This window comes from Loxodonta africana, chromosome 22, assembly GCF_030014295.1.
Source record: "Loxodonta africana isolate mLoxAfr1 chromosome 22, mLoxAfr1.hap2, whole genome shotgun sequence".
In the NCBI taxonomy this organism is placed as follows: domain Eukaryota; kingdom Metazoa; phylum Chordata; class Mammalia; order Proboscidea; family Elephantidae; genus Loxodonta; species Loxodonta africana.
The window spans coordinates 30,026,828-30,053,385 of record NC_087363.1 but is presented as its reverse complement, the minus strand read 5'-3'; the positions used below and the strand labels follow the sequence as shown (position 1 = coordinate 30,053,385).

The 26,558-nt window shown below is 57.6% G+C and overlaps 3 protein-coding genes across 3 annotated transcripts in view; 1 reads left to right on the top strand and 2 right to left on the bottom strand.

Moving 5' to 3' along the window:
* The first annotated feature begins 479 nt into the window (after nucleotides 1–479).
* Nucleotides 480–8,039, top strand: KLHL40 (kelch like family member 40). The gene is made up of 6 exons (XM_064274724.1): nucleotides 480–1,710; nucleotides 2,683–2,843; nucleotides 3,203–3,310; nucleotides 3,458–3,643; nucleotides 6,475–6,621; nucleotides 7,505–8,039. The coding sequence occupies exons 1-6, from the start codon at nucleotides 532–534 to the stop codon at nucleotides 7,614–7,616; spliced, it is 1,893 nt and encodes a 630-aa protein (XP_064130794.1). The 5' UTR covers nucleotides 480–531; the 3' UTR covers nucleotides 7,617–8,039.
* Nucleotides 8,040–8,127: 88 nt separating this feature from the next.
* HHATL (hedgehog acyltransferase like) lies at nucleotides 8,128–16,328 on the bottom strand. The gene is made up of 11 exons (XM_064274725.1): nucleotides 15,666–16,328; nucleotides 15,254–15,321; nucleotides 14,602–14,715; nucleotides 14,292–14,486; nucleotides 13,722–13,931; nucleotides 13,121–13,292; nucleotides 12,406–12,550; nucleotides 12,253–12,288; nucleotides 9,275–9,476; nucleotides 8,673–8,814; nucleotides 8,128–8,475 (listed from the first exon to the last, which is right to left on the bottom strand). The coding sequence occupies exons 1-11, from the start codon at nucleotides 15,769–15,771 to the stop codon at nucleotides 8,354–8,356; spliced, it is 1,512 nt and encodes a 503-aa protein (XP_064130795.1). The 5' UTR covers nucleotides 15,772–16,328; the 3' UTR covers nucleotides 8,128–8,353.
* A 7,523-nt stretch (nucleotides 16,329–23,851) lies between these two features.
* CCDC13 (coiled-coil domain containing 13) overlaps nucleotides 23,852–26,558 on the bottom strand; it is a 44,426-nt gene continuing 41,719 nt past the window's right edge. The window contains exons 14-15 of the mRNA XM_003409929.3: nucleotides 24,717–24,831; nucleotides 23,852–24,040 (exon numbers count right to left, since the gene is read on the bottom strand). Coding sequence (XP_003409977.1) covers nucleotides 23,881–24,040; nucleotides 24,717–24,831 — 275 coding nt within the window. The 3' untranslated portion in view covers nucleotides 23,852–23,880. The remainder of the gene's footprint in view (nucleotides 24,041–24,716; nucleotides 24,832–26,558) is intronic.

The following is a 26,558-nucleotide window of genomic DNA, read 5'->3' as shown; positions in this document are numbered from 1 at the left end:
GCCAAGTTCACAGCAGTATCCAGAAGTGGCTGGAATGGGATAAACTAGAGAGAGGAAGAAAGGCCCGAAAGGCATGAAAGAAAAGAGACCCTGGAAGAGGGGCTCCAATGCTTCCCCCTCCCTCAGCTGAAAGTCAGAGCTTGCCGTCCCTCCCCTCGCCATCCCATCCAGGGGTATTGCCCAACTAAGGAATCCAGAGTCAAGGCCTCACTGCGTTCTATTCAGAAATGTAGCAGCGAGGCCCTCATCTTTGCGTGGAGGGTCCAGACGCTCTCCACCATCACCCCACCCCCACCCCCACCCCATCCCATGAGTCCCCTGGACTGAGTCAAGGCTGCTGGGGGAGAGGGCCTCTGGCCAGCTGTCCCCTCCACGTCATCCGCAGGAGGCGAGACTACTCGCCTTACAGGCCTAGGCCGCCTCTATATATAGCCCATCGAAGACAGCTGCGCAGACCCAGAGTGCCTCAGTAGGAGGGCAGGGGAGCACCGAAGTCCCGCGTCCCAGTCGCCATACCCTAGGCTACCCACCATGGCGCTGGGCCTGGAGCAGTTCGAGGAACAGCGCTTGTACCAGCAGACACTCCTGCAGGACGGGCTCAAGGACATGCTGGACCACGGCAAGTTCCTGGACTGTGTGGTGCGGGCGGGCGAGCGCGAATTCCCGTGTCACCGCTTGGTGCTGGCCGCCTGCAGCCCCTACTTCCGGGCGCGCTTCCTGGCCGAGCCCGAGACCTCGGGCGAGCTGCGCCTGGAAGAAGTGTCCCCCGACGTGATGGCCCAGGTGCTGCACTACCTGTACACGTCGGAGATCGCGCTGGACGAGGCGAGTGTGCAGGAGCTGTTCGCCGCGGCGCACCGTTTCCAGATCCCGTCCATCTTCACCATCTGCGTGTCCTTCCTGCAGAAGCGCCTGTGTCTTGCCAACTGCCTGGCAGTCTTCCGCCTAGGCCTCCTGCTCGACTGCGCGCGCCTCGCCGTGGCCGCCCGCGACTTCATCTGCGCCCGCTTCGCGCTCGTGGCGCGCGACGCCGACTTCCTCGGGCTCTCGGCGGACGAGCTCATCGCCATAATTTCCAGCGATGGCCTCAACGTGGAGAAGGAGGAAGCGGTATTCGAGGCAGTGATGCGGTGGGCCGGCGGCGGCGACGCGGAGACTCAGGCTGAGCGCCAGCGCGCGCTGCCCACCGTCTTCGAGAGCGTGCGCTGCCGCCTGCTCCCGCGCTCCTTCTTGGAAAGCCGCGTGGAACGCCACCCGCTGGTTCGCGCCCAGCCGGAACTGCTGCGCAAGTTGCAGATGGTGAAGGATGCGCACGAGGGCCGAATTACCGTGCTCCGCAAGAAGAAGAAGGAGAAGAAAGAGAAGGAGGGAGCCGGAGCCAAGGCGACTGATAAGGGCATAGGCAAGGCCAAGGCCGAGCCCGAGGCCGAGAAGGAGGACGAGGAGGAGGGCGAACGTATCCTCCCCGGGATCCTCAACGACACCCTGCGCTTCGGCATGTTCCTGCAGGACCTCATATTTATGATCAGCGAGGAGGGCGCCGTGGCCTACGACCCGGCCGCCAACGAATGCTACTGTGCCTCCCTCTCCACCCAGATCCCCAAGAACCATGTCAGCCTCGTCACCAAGGAGAACCAGATCTTTGTGGCCGGAGGTATCTTCTACAACGAGGACAGCAAAGAGGACCCCATGAGCGCATACTTTCTGCAGGTGCCAGGCAGCCCTGGGAGGGGGCAGCCAGGGCCAGGATCTGGGCACTGAGGCAGCCTTGGGCGCCAAGAGAGGACTGTGTCTACTTGTCAGGGAATGTCACTGGTTCTAGGATAAGATGTAGCCCAGGGAGACTGACAGCTACTTGCCTCAAGGTTGGGGAGAGCCCGAAGCAGCTGACTGAGCTGCACTGTTTTGGGTGTCAGGGTTTCAGGAGGATGTGAGCCCCGGGATCGTCTGGTTGGAGGCCCTGGCCCTGCACATGGGTTGGGGTCAGGCACAGTGAGGGGGAGCAGGGCCAGCGCAGGGGTCCTGGGTAGAGTGTCTGCATGAGACCTAGGTCTGGAGCCTGGAACACAGGATGTCCCAAAGGGACCATCCTGTTTAGTCCTCCCATTGTACAGATGGGGAAAGGAAGGGCCAGTAGAGTGCCCAGTTCAAGTTGGGGTGTGACTGTGGAATCTCAGAGCGCTGGGATGGTTTCCTGGAGACCAGTTTGAGCCTTGTCAGTTGGGTGGAATTTAGAGACATGGAGAGGATGGTGGTGTTTCTGGAGGACAGGTAAAGGGGAGATGGTGTGAGCAAGGAACAGACAACAATGAGGACTCTGGTGAGTGGTGTGCTCAGTGAGGCCTGCGCAGGTGCTCGAGGGGGGAGGGGCAGCTCGGTGCCAGGGCGCAGCCCACAGCTGGGTCCCAGAGCCCCCTCCTCAGCTCCACCTTGTGGTGCCCCCATCACATCGCTATAATGGTGGTCCCTGGGTACCTACCTCATCACACACCCCAGGAAGGCCTCACCTGCTCTTAGCCTGGAGTGGAAGAGGGGTACTGTGTGGCGAGGAGGACACCTCCAGGCTGCGCTGGCCCTCCCTGAAGCCCCGATCTCCTTTGTGACCCGGAGTGGCAGGCGGGACTGGGCTGGGGCTGGAGTGGTGAGGGCGGTAGCTGATTGGACGCCCGGCCCGGCCCACAGTTTGATCACTTGGACTCCGAGTGGCTCGGGATGCCGCCGCTGCCCTCGCCGCGCTGCCTCTTCGGCCTGGGAGAGGCTCTCAACTCCATCTACGTGGTCGGCGGCCGAGAGCTAAAGGAGGGCGAGCTCAGCCTGGACTCGGTCATGTGCTACGACCGGCTGTGAGCGCGGGCGGGGCGGGCTGGGGACCCGCCGGGGAGCTGGCTGGGGGCGGGGCCGGGGCCCTAGGGCCGAGAAGCGGAGGCCGGCGGGAGACCAGAGGCCGGGGGCTGGTCCTACGCGGGGGGGTGGGGGCTGGGAAGCCAGCGCCCAGGGGTTGGGGCGGGGGCGGGGCCATGGCCCTGGGTGGTGGGGTGGGGTGGGGTTGGAGCGAGGAACTGAGAGGTCTGGGGACTTCCTGTAGTGCATTGGACGCACCTGGAATATGTGTTGGATGGGTGGATGAAAGGAGAGACGGATTCTGAGCGCACGGTCTGAGCCGAGCGCTCGCCCCAACTCCATCCTCTCCCGTCTTCTCCAGGTCGTTCAAATGGGGCGAGTCGGACCCGCTGCCTTATGCCGTGTACGGCCACGCGGTGCTCTCTCATATGGACCTTGTCTACGTCATTGGTGGCAAAGGCAGCGACAGGTGAGGTTCGGGCGGAGCAGAAACAGAATCTTCCCGAGCTGTCACGGCTTGACTGGCTGCGCTGGGAGGGAGGGGTGACTGGGCCGAGGGAGGGGCGGCTCTGTTCCCCTTCCATCCACTCACTCACTGCCTCCTCCCCTCCCACAGGAAGTGCCTGAACAAGATGTGCGTCTATGACCCCAAGAAGTTCGAGTGGAAGGAGCTGGCACCCATGCAGACTGCCCGCTCACTCTTTGGGGCCGCGGTCCATGATGGTCGCATTTTTGTAGCTGCTGGGGTCACCAACACTGGGCTGACCAGTTGCGCTGAGGTGTACAACATTGCAGACAACAAGTATGGCCACTGCCCCGCCCACCACCCCAGGAAGGCAGGATAGCTGTGTGCTGTGCTATGTGGCTTAGGGCCTGTGGTTGCCCTCTCTGTGTCTGCCCAGATGGGGGCCAGCCCCCATCTTGGGTCTCAGCTGTTGAGCTTGGACGTCGCCACAGTAGTGGCATCACTAGGGAGATGCCGAGGGTGCAGACCGCACCAGGTGACACTATCAGGGGGAATGGACACCAAAATGACTGAAAAATTTTTGTGCAGTTTCATCAGTTTATTTTTTTATTTTTTATAAAATACCCCTGTAGTTTAGTTACTACAGCAAGGACATATTTTGTAAGCCCAGTTTACACGTGTCCATATACCTACAAGGCCAAAACTATGCTAATTTACCTTTTGAATCTTCTAATATAGGGTTGCTATGGGGTTTTTTTATGGGGTTACTGGCAACGCTGGTGGCGTAGTGGTTAAGGGCTATGGCTGTTAACGAAAAAGTCAGCCGTTCAAATCCACCAGCCGCTCCTTGGAAGCCCTACGGGGCAGTTCTCCTCTGTCCTGTAGGTTTGCTATGAGTCGGAACCTACTTCACAGCAGCGGGTTTGGTTTTTGGGTTTTAGTAGGCTCTGGTCAGAGCTGTCATTACCCAATTACAGGAGGCTTCAAATCGCATGATTTCCACTCACTGGACTATAAGCACCTGCTGTTGTTTTCACTGCTGCTAGTGTCTTTATAGTCGCTGATTTTGTCAATTTTCTGGTGTTTTAGCTACGGTGTTGTGGTAATTAGTATTTGTGAACCTATATTAATAACTTTTTTGAGAATGAAGTAGTAATTGAAGGAAAAGAAGGAGTGCTACGGGAATTACAATTTACGAGTAACATTAGTACAAAAAATATTACTAAGGACTATGTATGGTCTGGTACGGGAGGAGGCCTATGGGGGGGTGGCACCAGGAGTTACTGCGCTGGGTGACACAAGCCATAGCGATGCCATTGCACCACAGCAATAATCCCTGTCCTCTGACCAGCAGTGAGGTGGGGAAGGGTCTACCCCCAAAGGTGGGGCAAGGGTTGTGGCCAGTGTGTTTTGCAAGAGGGGACTTCCAGGGATGGGGAAGGGGTTCCTCACTCAGGGAGCATACCTGGGCATGGGCCTGGTGATAGGGACATATTGGTGAACAAGACAGAAGTTGCCATGTTCTGGGTAGCCAGGAAGGAGAAGACTGGGAGGGCTCAGCTAGTAAAAGGGCTGAAGGTGAGTGGAAGAAGGATGCCCCAGGCAAAGCAGTGTTGGTGCCAAAGCACTTAGAGGAAAAAAGGTAGGGTCCATTGTTTCATTCTGTTGTACATACATAGGGTCTAGGGTTGTTATGAGTTGAACTGACTTGTTGGCACCTAACAACAACACTGGAGGCAAGGCCATTGCTCAGGTTGGATGGAGTGTGATGGCTGAAGAGGAGTGGGGTTGGTGGGTGCTGGGGATGGACAGGTGATGAGCAGGACTGAGGGGACTATCCTGAGAGCAATGAAATGCCTGTGAAGAATTTTAAGCTCCCACCTGGGTTTTCCTAAGACCCTGCATGCCAGCTGACTTAGAGAACAGATTAGGGACTTCCTAGGAGGCAGGGAGGCCAGAAGGGTGGCCGTAGCAAAAGGTGATGCTGGCCGGGAGCTGAGGGCACAGTGGGGAGGGGGCAGGGGAGAAAGCCTTAGACCAGGGCTTCTCACACTGTAATGTGCCCCTGAGTCTTCTGGGAGTCTTGTTAAAATGCAGATTCTGGTTCAGCAGATCTGGGATGGGGCCTGAGAGGCTGTACTTCTAACAAGTGCCCGGGCGATGCTGATGCTGCTGCTCCATGGACCACGCTGGGTAGTGAGAATTTAGGAGAAAGATGAGATAGGACTTGGCGAATGATTAGGTGTTGGGGGTGAGAGAGAGGGAGACGAGGATGCTTCTGAGTGGGGGTGAGGAAGCCATTTATTGGAGAACCAGTGGGGTTAGGAAAAGTGAGGGTCCAGCTAGGAGATGTGGAATTGAGGTGCTGGGGGGGCAGTTCCGGGGGAGCCCCCTGGGGCAGAGAGGTGCGTAACCCAGGAGAGGGCTGAGCTGGAGGGAGAGATCTGCGGTCAACAGTAAACGGAGGGGACAAGCTCCCTCAGGAGAGAGGGTGTAAGTGGGAGAAGCTAAGATCCAAGTCCTGAGGGACAGAGTCTGAGGAGTGGCTGGAGGGGTGACGTGCGGTGGGTGGGGGGAAGTATGCTGTATTTCAAAGCCCCACAGGGGCTAGAGACTTCAGTGAGAGCAGTTTTGGAGGGTGTGGATGAGGCCCAAATGAGGGAGGGGAGATTCTGGCTGCAGGGAGTGAAGACACCTGGGCTGTGAAGGGAGAAGAGGGCATAGCACATTGACGGGGCTAAGGGCTTAAGTTGCCCCTGAGGGGTGAGACTTCTGAGCCTGGGGGCTGCTGGGGGCTGGGTGGTGAGTTAGTGAGCAGCAGTTAGTGCAGGGGAGGAGGGACACTGGGGGATTCACAGTGGACTTCACTGGGCAGGTTGGCTAGAAAGACAAGGGGACAACAAAGGAAAGGGGGGACAGGAGGTTGGGGAGGAATGAAGACAGGAGGAAACGGATTGTCATGCTATGAGGCCCAGGCAGGGGCAGCAGGCAGGCATTTCTGAGAGGGATGGAAAACAGGGCAGTGCTGGGAGTCTGGGAGAGAGCCTGGGATTCAAGCTTCAGAGGGGTGCAGCGGAACTGTGAGCGCTGGGGTGGCAGGGAGTCACTGGGCTTGGGGTCACCCGTGGCCCCCTTTGTGACGCACTCCCTCACTCCCTCCCCTCCAGGTGGGCACCCTTTGAGGCCTTCCCGCAGGAGCGCAGCTCCCTCAGCCTTGTCAGCCTGGCGGGCACCCTTTATGGCATCGGCGGCTTTGCCACACTGGAGACGGAGTCTGGGGAGCTGGTCCCCACAGAGCTCAATGACATCTGGAGGTGAGCCCGGCCCCAAGGAGGCAAGGTGGGAAGTGTGAGCAAGGCAGGTGCCCCCAGCCCAGGCACCTTGGCTGGGCACCAGGCACTTGGCAAGCTCTCCTGGGGATAAGGCCGATCCCTCTTCCAGTGGGCCTGTGGGGAAGGAACAGCAAGTGCCCCCCACTCAGGCCCATTTCTCTCTAGTCTGGCTAGCAAGTCTGAGTTTGCACACGTGGCACCTCGCCCTGCTGTAGAGCATTGACAGTTTCACAGGAGTTGACCCCAAGCTTAGGGCACAGATCCACAGAAACAGGGCCCAGGTAGCAAAAGGGGCCCCCTGGAAAGGCAGCCAGGCCTTTCTTCTCTCCCTCCTGGATGATGGGTCTGAAGGGGAGGGCTGAGGACAGTATTAGGAAGCAGCTGGACCCCAGCTTCTCAAAGCCATTGCTTTTCATGGCTGGTCCTTCATAGGGGCTGGGAGAAGAGGTTTTGGCCAGCTGGGGCACCCCCTGAATCTCAGTTATCCCCATTGCTGCAGGCAGCCTCAGGGCACAGTGCTGCTGGGAGAGTGAGACTTGGGGGGACTTCTTGGAATGTTGAGAATGGAAATTCTCAAGAAGAAGAATGCAGGGTGGGGCATATAGACCTTCCTGGAGATTGGCTTGGAGGAGTGGGGGAATTCTTGAGAGGTAGCTGTTCCTGGGGAGGGTGGGCCTTCCTGGAGTGTGGGGTGAGTGTTCTTTGGGGATGGGCCTTGAGCATGGGATTCCCTAAGGGCAGAGCTTCCTGGGATAGGCCTGGGGCTAAGGGTGCACCCAGCCAGCCCTCTCCGCTGATAAACTCAGCTGACCAAGCTCCCTGTCCCTGCTCCTCATCCCCACCCTTCCCCTCCGCCCATTCCCAGGTACAACGAGGAGGAAAAGAAGTGGGAGGGAGTCCTGCGGGAGATCGCCTATGCAGCAGGAGCCACCTTCCTGCCTGTGCGGCTCAACGTGCTGCGCCTGACCAAGATGTGACCAGCTCAGAGCACCCACCCCAAGCACCCCCCATCCTGCAGCCACACAGGCCTGGCCTCAAGGGGAATGCAGGGGCGAATCTGGAAGAGGCCAGAGCCCCCCTGGACCCCATCATGGTGCTTGAGTGGCCACTTGACCAGGGAAAGAAAACTGCTGCCCACTGGTAGCCTTCAGGCAGAGATGAGAAGACTTCCAGGCCTCGCCAGTGTCTCCATATCCCCCACTGGGCCTTCTTGGTTTATGAACCAGAACCACTGGGGGTGCCCTGTGCTGAGTCCTGGCCCTGCCCCAGCCTGGCTGTGTGTGCTGGGTAAAGTTCCCCATAGGACCCGGTCTCCTTGCCTGTCAGATGGGGAATGTCCCCACCAAGCACACCTCGCAGTGTGGATAAGTCTCCTTTAAGAAGAATAAAGTGCCTTCTAAGCAAGCAGCTCAGGGTCCGGAATGAGGTGCTTAAAGCGTCTGTACCAGGAGATTGGAAGACTCGGGGCTTCAGTGTTCAGCTGTTGGGTTGCCAAGGTCGGTGGTCTCTATACTCTAGACTCTGTGTGCTCCAAGAGCTTGACTCCCCTCCCTGGGGCCCAGAACCTCCAGCTCCTTATCCAGCATGGACAAGGTACCTGGGACCACTGGGAGAAGGGGAAAGGAACAGCCACGCTGTGGTAGAAAAGTCTTTTATTCTATTGGTCAGGTCTCAGGCGTAGCTGAGCTGAACCCTTCCCTCTTCCCCCTCCCACCTACTCTGGCTTCTCTTTGTCCTGCTTCTCCTCCTCCAGTGCCAGGGTTCGCTCACGCTCCTTCACCAGCTGGACACCACAGTAGGTGACAAACAGGATGGCCAGCGTGGTCTGGGGGAACCCTGTGTTGGGGACAGGACATCAATGCCTGGGGCAGCACCCCTTCCTCAGTGACTGTGCTCTCGCCCCAGCCCTCTCCCCACCTGACGGACCCTGCTGAGTCCTTGGGGGGAGGTGAGGTGGGAGAACATTTCAGAAGGTCATGTTCCTCAAGGTTGACGCCTGGCACATTCTGCATCGCCCCATCCCTGTCCCTCACCTGTGAGCAGCAGGCGCCGGGCAACCAGCTGCATGAACTCGAGGCTGTTCAGGCTCACAAGGTTGTACATGACGATGGCCCAGAAGTTCATGGCCCCAAACAGGGCCCGGACCCTGCGGGACATCTGCTCCGACAGTGAGGCCTGCCCATCCACAGAAGCGTCGGCAGCAGGACAAGAAGCCCAGAGGAAAGAGGACGTAGTGGTCAGCGGCCTTCCTATATGGCTGCTCAGGCCTGGGGATATGCTGGGTCTCTGGGAGTCCCAGGCCAGCTCTCTCCCATTGTTGAAAATAGGGAAACTGAGGTCCAGAGAAAAGGCAGGACTGACCAACACAGGCACGCCCTGGTGGCCCACGCCCCACAGTTGCCCTTGTTGGGGCTCCAGTTCGTGCCAAGAAAAGTGGCTCATAGGTAGAGAACACAAGGGCAGAGGGTAGGGAGGGCAGGATTCCTACAGGGTGAGTCATTGCCCTGACAACCAGGAAAGTGGTGGTGAGAAAGTTCTGGACTGGGGGGCAAGGGTGGCTGGACAACTCTAGGGAGTAGCAGTGTTGCCCCCTCCAGTGACCCAGGCAGCCCAGCCCCAGACCTTCCCTGCTCACCTCAATTCGTGCTAGGGGCCCCCACTCTGCCAGCATCTGCACCCAGCGTTCAAAGTTGAGACCAAAGCAGTTAAGGAATGACCACAGGTAGACAATTTCACAAGGCCCCAGCCACAGAGTGGTGATGGCAAATGTGGCCACTGTGGCCCCCAGCTCTGGGATCACCGCAGAGTGCTCCCCACCAATGTGGTTGTACACGTACCTGCAGGAAAGGCAGGAGAAGGAGCCGATGGCAGTATGGGAAAGGACAGGTACAAGATGGGCAGAAGATACACAACAGAGCAGCCCTCCTCAACCCTATCACCCTGGGTACACTGAAGAGTCCTGCCCTCAGGTAACTGCTCTTCCTCCTCTGCCCAATTTCAAAATGTGGAAGGCTCAGCCCGCAGACTTCATATCTTCTCTAGTGATCTTCACTCACTCCCCAGGTGATCTCATCCAGACCTAAGACTCTAAATATTGTCTCTATAATGACCCCAAGTTTGTCTTTAGCAGTATATCTGACTGCTACTAGACATCTCCACTTGAACACTTATTCCTCCATCCCTGTCCAAACCTGCTTCACCCTCATCTCATCGCCATCCATTCATTCGCTCAGGGCAGAAGCCTTGGTGCCATCTTGGATTCTCATATTCCCTCACCGCCCACATCTGATTCAGCAAATCCTATTGGCTCCACTCAGTCCTGACCATTGCTCACCACCACCACTACCACCACCCTAGTCCAGGCAACCATAGCTCTCACATAGACTATTGCAAGAGCCTTGTAAGTTGGTCTCCTTTCTTCTGCCTTTGCCCCTCCCCTATAGTCCCTTCTCCACACAGCAGCCAGAGGCATCTTCTGACAATATAACGCAGATCATATCACCTCTGTGTTTAAACCCTCCAATAGCTTCCCATTGCAATTAAAATAAACTCAACCCCCTCACTATAGATAGAAGGTCTCATCTAGTCTGGCTCCCTGAGTCCCATTTACTATGCTCTGGCCTTATTGGTTTTTCTGTCCTTCAAACATATACAGCTGGGTCCTGCCTCAACGCCTTTGCACTTGTCGTTCCTTCTACCTGGAATTCTCTTTCCTAGATCTCCTCATCACTCAAGTGTCAGCTCAAATGTCACCCACTCGGAGTGGCCTGCCCAAACCCCAACTAAAGAAGTATCTACCCTGTAGGTAGGCTCTATCCCATTATACTGTTTTATTTTCTTCATAACACTACCACTCTCTAAAATGATCTTATTTATGTGTTTGTTTACGGTCTGTTTCTCCCCACTAGACTCTAAGTTCCATGAGTTCAGGGTCTTTGCCATGTACACTGCTGTATCCCCTGTGCCTAGAACAGTGCCTGGCACATAGTAGGTGCTCAATAAATATTTGTTAGATGAATTCAGTGGAAGACCCGTTGAGTGACTGGCCTCTCTGTCCTTGACCGCCCCAGCCACCCGTTTCCATGGCCACACCCCTGACTTTGTCACTACTTGCACTTTACTCCTTTCTAATTCTCACTCTTTGCCCAGTCCCTCCTGACCTTCTGGCTCCCCAGCTCCATCTATTCAATCTCACTGACCCCTTTCCCATCTTGCAACTCCTCCCATCTTCATCACCCTCCTTAACAGGCTTATGTCACATGAGTCATCATTATAAACAGCCTAAAAATCCTGATCCCTCACTTCTTCCTCCTCATCTTCCTCCAAGCAGCAAAGCCCTGATGGGGGAGCCTTCACATACTGGAGTCCATCAATTCACTGCCCCCAACCCCACCTCGCTGCTCAATGCCAAGGTTTCTCTAGTCAGCTTCCCCCATGCTCTGCAATAGCTGTTCCACCCATAGCTCTCCTTCGTGCATGAGTGGTGTGGTAGTGGACCCAGGCAGAGCAGGGAGGAGGGGAGGCATAGACGCTGCTTTTCCCCATGCCTCCAACCCTGCATCTCTTTGCTGAAGACCTTGCCTCGTACTTCATGGAAAAAGCCGAAGACTTCAGGTTGAATCCTTCATCTTTCCACACCAACATCCAACATGTCATCCACACTGGGCGTCCTATTTGGCGTCATGAACACGGTGGCTTGCCTCGACCACCTGGACCCTCCCCAGCCTCCTAAGAGCATCACAGTGCTGTACGTGTCCACACAGTTGTCCACACACTCCCATATAGTTCCTGGGTTTCCTTTCACTCCTTGCCTGCCCCTGTCTCTCCAGTGAAAGGCTGAAACATCCATGTCACCAACACTAGTGCTCAGTCTCCACCTTCCTTGACCCTCAGCAACATCTGACCCAGTTGTCCCCACCATTTCTGGAAGATGGTCTTCCCTTGGCTTCCAGGGTATAGCACGGTCTTGACTTTTCTACTGCTCCTCTGATCACTCCTTTCAGTCCCTTCTGCTGGCTCCTTCTTCTGCCCCCAACCAGAATCCTTCCAGGCCCAGTCTTGGCCTTCCCATCTCTCCTCTTGCTCTGCTTTCTATCTTCAGGACTCATATACTCCCATGGCCTAAAGACCACCCCCACACACTCATGATGCTTAGAGTTCCATGAGTCCTCCAGCCTTCTCTGAAATGCAGACCTTCAGCCCCAACCATGCCCATGAACCTCTATGTCTCTCAGATCTCAAACATTTCTAAAACCCATCTCTGGAAACCACACACTTCCATCCTCACAGATTGTGGAGAGGAATCTGGGAGTCATCTTCTTCCCATTCTCAGTTCCCCAACCCATGGACAACCCCTGTTCACGTTGCCTGCTGGGTGTCTCTCTACTCCCACCACTTCTCTCCCACTTCTAGGGCCCCCTCCCCAGTCCAAGCCTCTATGTCATTCACCTCCACTTCGGCCATGACCCTCTCACAGCCCTTCTTGCTTCCTCTGGCCTAGGGGTGATCTTTACAAACGTGGCTCAATCTCAGTACTGCCCTGCTTAGACTCCTAGTTGGATAGATGTGGCCACCCCCTACCCCACCCCTCATTTCAACTCTTGCCCAACTCACTTGCAAAGCCAGTCGTTGATGCCACGGTCAAAGTGCCTGTGAAGGGAGTGCAGACAGGTGGCAATCAGCCAGGCTCCAGGCTCCCTGGATGTGATGGGACCAGGCTATGGGAAGGCGGGGACCCAGGGGCATGCCCCCGGGCCTGGTACTCACGTTTCTGCGAAGACGTAGAGCGCAGTGATGCACTTCGGAGGCTTGGGAGGGTCCAGGTGGTCGAGGCGCGCCACCGTGTTGACGACGCCAAATAGGACAGCTGCCTTCACCCAGTCGTACACCAGGTTTGAGTAGGCCAGGCCAGCTGGCGAAAGGGCGCGGTCACCACGGGGGCGGCGGGAGGGGGGTCGCCGCGCTGGCCGCCCCTCCGTGGGCCTCTAAATCCCTAGGGAGGCTCTGAGGTCTGCTTTCCCCAAGGAGACGCTTTCCCCAGGTCCTGGGGGAGGCTCTTGCGCTGGGCCAGCCCCTACAGAGACCCCCGCCCCCTACTTCCTGGGGAGGCTCTAGGCCCCATCCCTTGGTGACCGCTCTTGCCTTGTTCTGGGGGTGGTCTTTGGGCCAAGCCCGCCCCAACGGAGACCACTTCCTGGGGGAGGTGCTGCGCTCTGCCTGGCCCACAAAATCCCCCTCCAAAGTTGTGGAAATCAGCCTGAGGCCTCCATGAAGTGGGGCGGGGTGTGTCAGATATGGCTCCCCTGTCATGGGACAAAGCTAACTCCAAGTCTCATGAATTTCAAGGAATAAATCCTCCACCCTTGGTTAGGTACTGTGTCCTCTCTGGGCCTCAGCTTCCCCAGCTGTGAGGCTGAGAGGGGCACAGAGGGAAGGTCTTCCTGGGTTGGTGATCCCAGTTCCCGTCCCTGCGTGCACGCACCGAGAGCACCATCCGGGAGGCGGTTGGTGAACCTGAGGTCACTGGGGATGGTGAGGATGTAGAAGAAGTGAAAGAAGACGTCCACGGTTATGATGGCCACCACGCTGAGGCCTGCCTGGGCCCGGATGCGCCATAGCTCGCCATCTGGCCTTACCGGTTCCACCTGGCTCACCTGGGGGGGGGGCAGGTGTGGAGCAGAGCGTCTGAGGGGGGAGGCAAGCACTGCCAGAGGTGCCCTGTCTGAGGGGGATCACCATCTCCCTGGGGATCTGAGGGTAAAGGGAGACAGGCTACATCCTGGGATTCCTGCCTGAGGATAGAGACACAGGCTACCTGGAGTCTGAGGAGGGCTCTCAGGCTACCAGGGGAGACCCACACCCAGACCTCTCTTGGTAACCCCATTTGAGCAGCAGGGGGACCTCCATGCTCTGTGATCCCTGTGTTGAGGAGGGAGGGGCTTCTTCCTGGAGTCATGCCTGAGTGTGGGGACACAGCCTGCCCAGGGAGTCCTATCTGAGGTGGGAGAACCGACCTCACTCTGGGAGCTCCCTAGACAGGAGAGGCCTAGTCCTGCCCTGGGAGCCCACAGAGCACCCCTCACCTGGGCGTGGAAGCGGTCAAAGGTCATGATGGGCCCGAAGAAGAAGAATGGCAGGTAGAAATTGTACTTGAGCAGGTCAGCTAGGGAATAGCGGCGGTCAGGGTGGGCACACCTCTCCAGTGCAAAGCTGGTGCAGCGCAGCACCGTGAAGCCACTGCCCCCATGAAACAGCACCTCTTGAAGATCAAAAGTGCCTGTTACAAACCCGCTCTGGATGGGAGAGAACAGGCCACCAGCTCACCAGTGTGCCCCTGTCTCCGGGAAGCCTACCCAGCTTCCCACAGGGGCCCATCCTGGCCCTGTCCCTTCCTCACTTCCAGAACCAGTCAACATTGGACACTGAGCGTCAATTTCATGGCTGGGATAGAGCAAAGAATGAGCCAGACACCTCCCTGCTGGGGTGAAGGTGAACACCTTGTGGGCCAGGGGTACTCTGTAGTCAAGGGCTTGGAAATGAGTGGGAAAGCAAGGGGAACACTTGGGGATACTTGGGAGGCAAGGGCTTTGGATGAGGTGAGACGCTTGGGGTCCCATCCCCACACCCCTCACACAGTCTTGCCCATCGCACACCTGCCAGGAGATGAGAGGATCCAGCTTGAAGGAGGCAAGGCTGGCCAGGCCAAGGCCGAGACAGAGCCAGGGCTGGCCCAAGAGTGAAACCACATAGAGGCCCACACAGTGGCCAAGCAACAGCAGCATGTACCTAGGGCCCATCGTACCCACCACGGCCAGGACCCCATACACAGCATACATCCAGGAGCGGAGCTGTGGACAGGGAGACAACTTCAGTCGGGGCTGGGACCCAGCATGGATTTTCCCCAACCCTTGTGCCTAAGGAGGTAGAGGAGGGGGCAGCTGGGGTAGTCTGGGTCCAGCTCACCTGGGGGGCTACCATCGTGCAGAGTTTAGCAAACAGCACGTGTCCAGTGAGGGCGAAGATGATGGCATTGCGGAAAGATGTGAACCACATCATCCACTCGAAGTCAGCCACATCCTGAGGTGGGCCCACGCAGGAGGAGGCCGGCAGGTTAAAGTGGGGGAGGGGACAGGATGAGCTGGCACCTGGGCTGGTCAGGGCCCCAGTACCTTCCCAGCCCCCACATTCTTCTTATGCATTAAGAGGCAACAGTGGCTGGAGGTCCCTCTGTTCCCCTGTGAGGGAAGGGCCCAGGCATAGAGAGGAATGAGGGGCACCACGTGGGCTGCCCTGCCCCTCAAAGCTCCTGGTGTAGTCAGAGCACGTTGCCTGACATTCCACCATTATTGCTTTGCTCCCGGGAAGGGTGGTGTTGGAGGCCCCTGCTGAAGTACATCTCCACTTACAGGACCCATCTCCTAACTGAGGAGGGGCCAGTGGAGATGCCGAAGGTGCGGAAGCTCAAGGCAGAAACTCTCCCCACTGTGAGCCTCAGTTTTGCCCTCTGTTACATGGGAACTTCAGAAACAGGGAAGAGTGGAGGAAAGGCGTGGAATGGGGAAGATGTACCAAGGGTCAGGGCCCCTGAGACATTCTTCAGGTCTGGGGGACCTACCATCTTCCGGCCAATGTACTCCCAGCCAGGCCTCACAGACTCCCGGAAGGCCTTCCTGCGGGACCCATCTGAGAACAGAGTGTGGCCTCAGGGGATGGAGCCCCTTCACACATCCCCAGTCCCTATGACTGGCCCCCACCCTGAGGGGAGAGTATTGGGTATGTCCCTGTCCCTGTCTGCTTCTCTCTGGGTTCCTGTGTGTCTGAGTCTGGGTCTCTGACTTCATCGCCGAGGCAGCATCTCCCTGTCTTTGTCAGTGTCTCTGCATCATGTCCCTGTGACTGTACCTGGCCACCAGGGCCTGGGGAGCACCCTGGGTCTGGAGCCTGTGTGTTTCTGGCCTTGCTTGATGGAACCCTGAGGGCCCTAGGGAAGAAGGGCCCCACTCTCTGCCACAAGGCTCAGAAGTTACCTTGTGAAGCCTCAAGGAGGTCTCGGCCTGCGTAAGCCAGGGCCCCACTCAGCACCAGGGAGTAGAGGCCCAGCTCAGCCGCAGGCAATGCCGTCTTGATGCCCATAGCCTGGAAGGGACTGGGGACACAGGTTTAGTGAGGACACTGCAGCCACCAGCCCTGCCGAGCCCCACCTCATGGTCCCCAGTTGAGGTGGTGGAGGCCCCACTCTGATGAGAGACTGCCCCTCCTACTCCTTGGGTACTTTGTGGCATTGTTCTCCCCTCCCATGTCCCCTGTGTCCCCCACTCCTTCCAGGACCCCCAACACCCAGTGCCCCATCCTAGATGCCCCTCTAGCTCCCAGCTCTCCCCTTAGAAGCCTAGTTTCCACTCTCAGCCTGTCTTCCTCACTGCATCTATTCCTTCATATCTTTTGGGCAGGCCGGTCCCCACCCTCTGCCAAAACCACTCCTGCCAAAGCCCCCATGACCTTCATATGGAGAAACCCTATCTGCATCACCTCAGTAACGTTCCCAGCCCCCAGGGTCCCCATCCTCCTCAGTCATCTCCCCTAAGGCCCCTCCTTTGACCTACCCCCACTCCCTGAGCTGCCTTTCCTTCCCTGAGACCCTGTGACTTCCCCAGGTCCTGCCCCAGCCTCCAGGCTCTCACTGACCCCCATTCCCCCAACAAACCCCTGAGCCCCAGCAATACCATGTCCCTGGTCCCTGCCTGTTTCTGGGGCAGCACCAGCCCACTGTCTCAGTGCCTGTGCATTCAGGTCTTGAATGCTGGTCGGAGGCCGTGCTATTTGAGCAGGCACCCTGGTATAGCAGGTGTGGGGCCAGGAAGGGCCAGGCGGGCACCAAAGGAGGGCACTGGCTGCTGTCCAAGGTGCTGATCGGTATCAGGCCCAGGGTGAGCCTAGCTCCCTCTTGCCAGGGCCTAGCTCATCCCCAGGAGTCCTGCCAGGCCAGGCCATCCCTGGGGCTTCAGCTAGCACCTATGCCCTTCCCACCCTGCTCTGGTCTGGCCTGGGGCTTTCCCAAGGGCCATGTGGGTACAGACTGTCATGAGTCAGGGCCTGAATTAAAGGGAGGATCATCCAGACTCCCCTCTTGGCCTGGGTTGAGAAGTGGCTGGTGTGGCGGTGGCTCCCACCCTAGAGCCTCCCCCAGATCTCCTTCACCTGCCCTGCAGCTAGCTCTCCTAGGTCTCCCCAGTCAGCATTCTCCCCATTATACAGATGGAGGGTCGTGAACCAGAGATGGGCAAGGACCTGTCAAGGTCATGCAGTGAGCCTGGTGCAGGCTTCTGTCTGCCTCCCCTCAGGACCAGGTGTGTTCAGCAAGCCCCTCCGCAGTCTCAGATAAGGGAAAATCCTCCATGCCCAGGGGGTGGGGGGCTGCTGGCTGGACCTGACTCCTGCTGAGAAGGCTGAGGCACCTTCTCATGGGCCGAGTGGGGGGAGAGAGGCCCCGGGGATCGGGTTAATGGAGCAAGAGCTTGAAACCAGAGCACGATGAAGAGCCCGCGAAATAGCTTTGTCAGCTGCCTCCCACTCGCCACTTTCCAATTTTAGCTCCCCATGGCCGGTACGGGGTGTCCCCAGTGTGGCCTCTGTGGGCAGGGCCAGAGCTGGACCCCGGCCTGGGGCCTCTTCCCATAGACGCCCCCAGGCCTGGGCCGGCCTGTAGACACAGGGGTGCCCCTGCCCCGGGTCCTGTTGCCTCAGGTGCTCAGGTGCACCTGGGGTAAAGCCCACTTTGGGGCCTGTGGTCTGGATGAGGGGCCTAAGATGGGCCCCACAGGTCTCAGGGGCCCCAGAGTAGCTGCATCTCCAGCTGGCACTGACCTTGAGGAGGCCGTGAGGGACCCTGGCACACTGCCCACCTCGGGGCTCTGAGGTCCTGCGTCCGACCGTGCGTCTGTCCGACCAGCTGGGCTCTGGGGCCACGGTGGGGTGTGTCCAGCCCTGGGGTCCCCACCCCTTCAAGGCTATGAGTGGTGAGTGGTGACAGCCGGAGAAGGAGGGGGAGGAGGAGGAAGGCAGGGGGGAGGTGGCCTTCCCAGAGCGGAGCTGAGCGTTGTGGAGCAGAGCCGAGTGCTGCAGAGCTGCTGGCCACAGGGAGCCACAGAGAAGACTGTGGGGGTGGGCGGGGGAAGGGGTGGCCGGTGGCATAGGCTCAGACAGGGACACCTGAGCCTCACCTCAACCTGCCTCCCCTGGCCCCCAGAGAGCTTGTGCCTCCCTCTCACTGCTGCCCGGGACTCCCTCTTCCAGGAAGCCTTCCCCGTGGCCCTACCAGCCTCACCAGACTTGTGAGCCCTGACCCCACCACACTTGCACACACACTCACATCTTGGCTCTGGGAACCCCAGCTCCCGTCTTGACGTGTGAGTTCCCAAGAGCTGCCCAGGGCAGATCGTCTAGCCCCTGCCATGGTCCTTCTCGTTAAGCCAGAGGTCTAGCTGGCAAGGCAATAGTGCCTGGAGGAAGACTGGCTTGCCTAATGGGATTGGAACTGTCATGAGGCATGTGGCTGAGAGGGGTCCTCATACCCCAGCCTTGTCTCACAGGAGTCATCCAGGTGAAGGAATGCTAGCAGGCTCACTTGGCACAGTTTGAGTGGGCACTTGGAGCGGCTGGCATCATTTGACAGCAGGATGGAGGCAGACAAGAATGTCCCCAACCAACTGGGTCTCCTGGGAGGGAAGAGTCAGGGCCAATACTCTGGAAAGGGGCAGAGAAGACCTCAGCCCTGGCTACCTAATGGGGAGGGGTATCCTGACGACCCCACCTAAGAGGTCAGGAGCCTCTGATTGTCCCTTTTGGGGTGAGAACCTCTGATTGTCCCCTTTGGGGTGAGGACCTCTGATTGTCCCTTTTGGGCATGCTGTTTGTACCATGCCTGTAGAGACCTACCTGTTCATGTATGCACCTGGGGATAGGAGCTGTGTGACCATGATCAGTGACCCCCTGACGACAGCCATAGGCTTGGCTGAGGATGGGAGAGGAAAGGGCTGCTCCCCACCCAGCAGGGGCCCTTCCTGTGCCTGAGCAAGGGGCAGGCAGGAGAGAGGTTCCCCTTGCCCACACCACCACGATGTACTTAGGCAATGGGCATCCTCCCAAACCTGCAGACACCACTGGCCCAGAGGAAGAAGCAAGGAGACCCCAGACAACACACCACATAGTGACCCTGTGGTACATGTCTACACATGCGCATGACAGGACAAGCAGCAACCACAAACCCAGAGACCTGCAATCCACGCAGACCCCAGCTGTGAGCCTGTGCCATCTATGGGCCGCAGCTTTCTTCCTGCTGTCACTGCTGTGTCCCCAGAGCAGAACCTGGCATGTAGCGGCTGTCCAGTAAATATTTGTGGAATCAGCGACTGCTTGGAGACGGCCCAAACACACCCGCTTCTCAGAGCCTGGTTTTCAATCCAGAGACGTTGCATCTGGGTGAGGTGTCAGCACAGAGCTCACCTGTGAGGGTCACTGGTCCCTGACCCCGAGGAGCTGTGAATGATGATTACTGCAGAGTGGGTGCTGCAGTCAGGGGTGGAGGTCGCTAGAGGAGACCAGTGAGGGGGCCTGAGCCAGACTGCAGAGGTTAAAGAGGCTTCCTGGAGGGGGAGACACCAGAGCAGTCCTGAAGGTACTCAGTGATGGTCAGAATAAAATAATAATGCTAGCCAGGCCTGATTTTAAGGCTGTACCTGGATTCTTTTTCATGTCACCACAACCCGTGGTAGAAGAGGAACTGATGCACAAGGAGGTTAAGCCTTTGGGTCAGGCCTATGAGCCTCTGGAACTGATTGCCCCGCAGGGTGAGGACCCTGCTCATCCACACCCACGCTGCCCGAGACCAGCCTGGGCCAGCCTGACATCCAGCTGGTGCCAGCTCAGGCCTGAGGAGGGAATCAGGCAGGTGGTGTGGCCCCGGGGTTAGAAGCGCAGATTTAGCCCACTGCCTTGAGCCGCAGCTCTGCCCCGTTGGTGTGATTTGGGCCATTCTCTTCACTTCTCTGGGCCTCAGACCCTCATTTGTGAAATGTACATACTGCTGGCCCTAATCTCACTGGGTTTTGGTGGGGGTGGTGGTGGTGGTTTTCCAAGGGCTTACTACTTGACAAGGGCTTGGCTCCATGAACTGCTCATGAAGAGGCTGTGAGGGCCCACAGTGCCCTGCCCTCCAGAGGCCCAGAAAGGCAGGGACTCACACACTCATCCAGGCAAGCCCCACACAGCAGGACTGGCAGGGAGCTTGGCCTGTGGGGATGGCAGGAGGTGTGGAGGACAGGGGAGGCCCCTTGAACCTGGGCCTAGACAGTCAGCTCTACCCTGTGTGAGGGGTGGTGGGAGGGAAGGGGGCATGGTGTGGCCAGCCCACAAAAGGAGGGGCAGGAAGGAAGCTGTGACTGGGCTGAGGCCAGCATAAGGACCTGGGGTCAACTTCCCACAAGCCACAAGGGCCACTAGAAACATGGCGGGGAGGGGGCCGATTCTCTCCAGCCTCGGGGACACCAAATCGTTGTTCACCTCTCCATGTTTTTTGTTGCTTGAAGTAAAAAGGCAGGGAAAATACCCTCTCTGTGTGTGTCTATCATTGTGTTTTGTGACTGTTTGTTTTGTATTGCATGTTGTTTGTGGCAGGTTTATATTCACGTGTTATGTGCGTGTGTGTTTATCATTGTGTTTTGTGACTGTTTTGCATTGTATGTTGTTTGTGGCAGGTGTACATTCATGAGTTGTGTGTGTGTTCTGTGGTGTCTGGGTGTGTGGTGTATACGTATTGTGTGTGTTTGTGTGTGTTATGTGTGTATGCAAGGAGCAGGGACTTAGGAGACTGTGTGGAGACTGCACCTCTGGAATGGGGTGAGCAGGCAGAGACTTCCTGGCTGTGAGCTCTCTGGGCAAGAAGGCAGGGAGAAGAGGCCAGCTCTGCCCATTGAATGTGGGGGACCCAGAGTAGCACCCCAGCTGCTCCTGGAGAAAGGGAGGGGCCCAGTGGCAGCGGAATGTGTTTGGGGCTCTGCCTGAGTCACCTTGTCCAGCTCAGCTGCAGTGTCCCAGAGGCCCCATAAGGAGCCACGGCCACGGCTCAGCAGGGTCTCACCTGTCAGTGCCAGAACCTGAGCACCTAGGCCTGCAGCACCTGCCTGCTGTGCAGCCACAAAGCCTCACCTGAAGCCTCTTTACCACCTGGCCTCTCTCCTTGTCCTTGCCCCTTCACACATACCTTGTGGCTCTGGGCAGGGACCTCAGTGTTCTTCTCTGTAAAAGGCAAGTCCAGCCGGCCTGCTGCCCACCTACCTGAGGAATAGGGAGGTCACCTCAGGGCTCAGGGGCAGCTGGTACTGCCCAGGAGGGGCCATGGGCACTAACCTGGACAGACAGGCTGCCCTACTCCCCACTCGGCCCACCTGGGTTAGATCCCTCAGGGCCTCACTCCTTGGCCCATTTGACAACCCTGCCTTCCCTTAAAAATTCTTCTCCCTGGCTCTCCTGGGCCTCTCCTTCCCACCACCCTCTACCTCAGGGAGATGTGATGGGCAGATGGCTTCCTGACATCTTCCACTTCCCCACCCTGGACAAGGAGTCTGGGAGCCGCAGGGAGGAAGGTGGGGGGCTCTGGTGCCACAGCCCATCACTGCATCCTTCACTCACCCCTCCTGCCCCTTCATGGCCCTGTTTCCCATGCCTCAGACTGGACCAGGAGCTCCCTGAAAGAAGGAAGCAAGCAGATATGCCTCCCATCCCCGAACAGCCTGGAGAGGCTGGTGACTGATGGTTGAGTAGATGGTGACCTGTGATGGCTCTGTCTCCCCAGCTGGCCTGGGAGTTCCTGGAGATCAGGGGCTGTGTCTGACTCACCTTGCACTCCTGTGCCTGGGGCAGGGAAGCTGCTCAACGAGCACTCATTGAACTAAGAGAGGAAATACTAAGAGCCATCATTTATTGAGTGCTGTGTGCCAGGCACCGCTCTAAGCATCTGGCACCTCTAACTCATTGAAGCCTGAAGAGAGCCTGGATGAGGGAATGGAGCAGACCTGGCCTAAGCCGGGGGTGCCGATGGCAGGTGCCAGCAGATGTGGCAAGGGGCCTGCCTCAAAGCTCCACAGCTGGGCTCTCAAGGTTGCCCGCAGAATTCATAAACAGAAACAGTCGTCTTTATACCCACAGTTGGCCTGAGCAAGGACCATGCCCACACTGACCTCTGCAAGACCCAGCTAATCAGTTTACCCAAAAATGGGCAAACAAGATTTACTGTGCCCCATTGTCTGCAGTGTTTCTCCCCTCTTACGTAAATCCCATTTTTTGTGGGGTGAAATCAATCTATTCATGTATGTTCACTTCTGTACAAGGGACATACATGGTTAAATTGATTTTCTCAGTGTCTTTGAGTTATTCTTTGACCCTATAACAGCCTTATGAGGGAGGGTTCTATCATTGTCCTCATTTTACACTTCAGGACATGGAGGCACAAAAACCAAGCAAACCCAGTGCTGTCGAGTTGATCCCGAGTCATAGCTTATAGTAACTCTATAGGACAGAGTAGACCTGCCCCATAGTGTTTCCAAGGAGTGCCTGGCGGATTCAAACTGCCGACCCTTTGGTTAGCAGCCGTAGCACTTAACCACTATGCCACCAGGCTTTCCAATGGAGGCACAGGAAGGTTAAAAAAAACTTGCCCAAGGTTACGTAGCTGGTGAGTAGGGAAAGCATCTACCCAGGCCCCTGTTCACACCCCGTGCCCAGGGCTGCCTTCTCTCAGCTGGGCTTCCCCTGGGGGAGGCGGTGTCCCCCGATACGTGTGTGCACTCAGGCATGCGAGTGTGTGTCCCTGGGTGCACTTGCATCTGTGTGTGCCACTATACAGGTGACACAAGTGACTGTGTCTTCACGTGTGGGAGTGTGTCTGCACATACGTGCATGCTCCCCTGTGTGTGGGTGCGTATGCAGGTGTGTGCACGCTTCTGCGGGCGGTGCTATGGGGGCCAGTCAGCCGGGTGTCTGTGGGCACATGTGCACATATGCACAGATGTGTGCTCCTGAATCTAGTGTGTGTGCATTGCATTTCTGTGTGGACCTGTGTCCGCACACATGTGGCCATGATGTTTGGGGTCCTTGGGGCCACCTCCTCCCCATGGCTCCGACCAAAGTTAACTGGAGGTGACACTGTGGCAGTCACAGAGGGGTCCTGCGCCTCCCGCAGCAAGCCCTCCCAGCTTGTCCCTGTCCCAGGGCGAGGGAGGTGCACGGAACCCTCCACCCTGCCTGCCCAAAGCTCCTGCATAGTCCCACCTCTGCCACCACCAGCACCCACCAGCTGCAGCATTCTGGAGGCAGAGGGCGGTGTCTTTTGGGGCAGCTGGCTGGGGCAGAGCTGTCCAGCTGTGGGTGCACTCTCCTGCCCTGGGCAAGCTGCTTGACTGGAGGACTCTGGTTTTGGAGTCAGGCAGGCCAGGGTTAAATATTACATCTGCTTCTTTCTGTGAGCCTCAGTTTCTTCATTCCTAAAATAGGGGGACAATCCCCTGGATGGTTGGAAGGACGATACGGGGTCAGGTTTCCACAGTAGATGCTCACTCACTAGGAGCTATGGCAACTATGAAGATCATTATTATTATTACAAGTCCAAGGGTCTGCTGCTGAGGGAGAGGCTGACATGGCTGAGAGCATGAGGAGGTGGTACCCCAGGTCTGTGGGGGGGGGCAGGGGGTGGCCACAGATGGAGCCTTGGGGGGTGTGAGGGATGCATGAGGCACTCATGCCCTGGTGTGGGGGCAGGGTGGGCTGGGTGGCCAGGGGGATACACCCAGGCCAGAGCACGGAGGGCTCTCCTGTATGAGGAGATGCGTGGGGGTGCAGGGGCCCCCAGCTAGGACAAAGGCAGTCAGCACCTGCCGGAGGGACTGCCTCTGTTCTTGCACAGCTGGCTGGCTGTCCCAGAGCTCTTGCTGATGCCAAGCTGGCCGCTGGGCCTCTCTGTAGCCAAGCCTGCCTAGGGCTTCATCTCCAGGCTCCACCAGGGCTTCTCCTTTGCCCTCCTGGCCTGTGTTCTTGGCTTTGGTTATCCTTGGGGAGCCTCTTCTGGGAGGAGGGGCTGAGCTGGCTGCCTTGGGCTGGCTTCCTGGGGTGGCTGGAGTCCTCACACAGAGTTTTGTCCTCTCAAGGCCTGAGGATGCCCAGTCTGGCCAGGCTGACACTTGGGCCGCCCTGCTAGTGCTTGTCTGCCTTCTGCTGCCGCAGGGCCTGCAGAAAAACCCCTTTCACCTGGTCCAGGGTCTCGTGGTACACACGGAAGTCCTCCTCCTTCCCCCGCAGGGCACTACCCAGGGCAGCCTTCAGCATGTCATTCTCTTCCACCTGGATGGCCAGCCTGGACCACATGGAGACAGGGCTCAGCATTGCCCCAGCTGTGTGTACACAGGGGCCCCTGGGAATGGGGCTTCCAGCATGGACCCTTGGGGGAATAGCCATGCAAGAGTCCTCTCTGGGGCTTGCCCGCGGCCCTGGGCCTGGCACCCAGTAACCTACCAAAAACCCACTACCGTCAAGTTGATTCTGACTCATAGCAACCCTACAGGACAGAGTAGAACTGCCCCGAAGGGTTTTTGTTTTTTCAAGGAGTGCCTGGTAGATTTCAACTGCCGACCTTTTGGTTAGCAGCTGTAGCTCTTAACCACTACACCACCAGGGTTTCCTGACACCCAGTAGCTCCCATCAAACGTTGGCTGCATAAGGAGGGTATTAATTGGCAGAGGTTCCTTCTCCTTCCTTTCCCATCACTGCATTTGATCTTAAATGGCTTAACTGAGGCAAGTGGGTTCAGCAACCCACGCCTAATTAACCTCTTGGGACCATGGCGTCATCAGGGTCCTGCTGGGCCTGTGTGCCCTCTGATGGCCAGTCCCTGAATTGCAGGCCTAGAGCCCTGGATCTGCCTTCTGGGCAAACAGAAGTTGAAGGTGCAAAGCCGACACCGTCCTTCTACTCATCAAACCACCTCCACCCAAACAACTTCACCCTTTCAGGAAGGCGGGGCAGGGGAGCACCTGGTGGTTAGCTCCTCCATCTGGGATTCCATGGGCACGTCAGAGAGCTGGGCGAAGGACGGGTCCTTCCTGTTGCTCACACTTGGGCTGTGCTTGGTGTTAGAAGCTGGCGGACCTGCAGGGGTAGCAGCCACTTTCTGTGATGAAGCCACCTCCCTCTCCTCTCCCGATGCCCACACCCTCTCCATGTGTTTGCTCTGGGTGTTCCCACCGCCTGGACTGATTTCCCTTCCTGCTTCTCCTCTTGCTGAGCATTCACTCCCTTCAAGGTGCAGGCTGAGGGCTGCCCCCTCCAGAAGCCCTTCCTGACACCCGCTCTGCTTTCCCCTGACCCTGGCTTTGGCCTCTGCAACAGCCCTGGCTCAGCCTGCTTTGGACCAAGTTGGTTTCCCATCTCACTGTCTCCATCTTTATGCCTTACAAGTTTCTGGTAGTTTGTGTCCAACAAAAGAAGCCAGCAGGCCTGAGATCTGGCCTGGTGGTGGGCCCGAGTCTAGGCCATCACTACATCTGATGCCCTCACACCACTAGGTCCCCTCCTCCTCTGCCAGCCCCCATCTGGGTCAGCAGCTCCACACTAGGAAGCAGGGGATCTCGGGCAGCCAGCGACCACAGAGCCACATGAGAAGGGAAACTGAAGTCATTAGGCTGATACTCAGAAAAAGAAGACAAGGCCCAACTTGTGGGGAACTTGGGCAAAATCACAGCATCAGAAAGTCTCTGTGCAGAAAAGGGCCTCAAGGTGGTGTGGTTCTCAGGAGTGGTGTGGCCCCAGGGGAGCTTGCCTGGCATCAGACCTGGCTTTCATCCCCTCTGCTGTGTGGCCTCAGGTAACCCAGCAACCCCTTTGAGCCAGTTTTCTCACCTATAAGATGCAGATAATAGTTCTTGCCTCTAGAGCTTTGTGAGGCCTGAGTGAGTTCATGAGTTCACACTTTGACTTCGGGGCCTTGAGTAACTGGGCCTCAGTGGCCCATGACTTCTCTAATCTCTCATTCCTTCTCCCCTCACCCCACTCCAGCCAGGCTGTCTCGTTGCTGTTCCTCCAAGCCTCTAGCCAAGCTCCCAAGGCAGCAGCCCCTTTGCACTTGCCCTTCCCTCAACCTGGGTGCTCTCCCCCCAGGTATCTGCATGACACGTCCCTGCCCCCATCTCTGCTCAGTGTCAGCTCCTCAGTAAGGTCTTCACTGGCCAACCCATAAATAACAGCTGCTTCCTCTGACACCCTCCCTCCACCCCGCTTCTGCTTCAAGTCACCACATGACCTATCACGTCTTTTACTGGTTTACTCGTTTCTTGTCTATCTCCCCCACTGGAATGGAATTCCAGATTCTGGTCTCCTTATTTTACAGGCTGGAGGTTGCTACGCTCCCCAAAGAGGCAGTGCTCTGTCCATGTCACAGGCCAGCCAGTAGCAGGGACCACATGGACACTGTCAGGCAGCTGCTCCCTTACTGTCCATGCAAGACCAAAGGGGCATTCTTGCTGGAGCCCTCAGAAAACTGTGTGGCTTAGTCCTCCCTGGTTGGGAGCCTGACAGGAGGTGGGCCCGAAGCTTGGAGACACAATACTTCTGGCAGGTCAGTAGGGTTGAGCCCCAGGGACCTTCTCCAGCCTGGACTCTCAGCAGTTGCTGGAAGTCCTATCATGGCCTGGCCCTGCTGGTGAGAGAAGGGTAAGCAAGAGGCCCCTGGTGACCCATTTCTGGCATGTCCTTCTGAAACATTCTGACCTCGTCTGGGCTGAGTGCTGGGAACAAGATTCCGAGTGTCCTTGGCTGGGGGAGGGAGTGGGGGACTACTGGGGATGCTGGGAGACAGTGCGGCGGGGGCAGCAGCACCT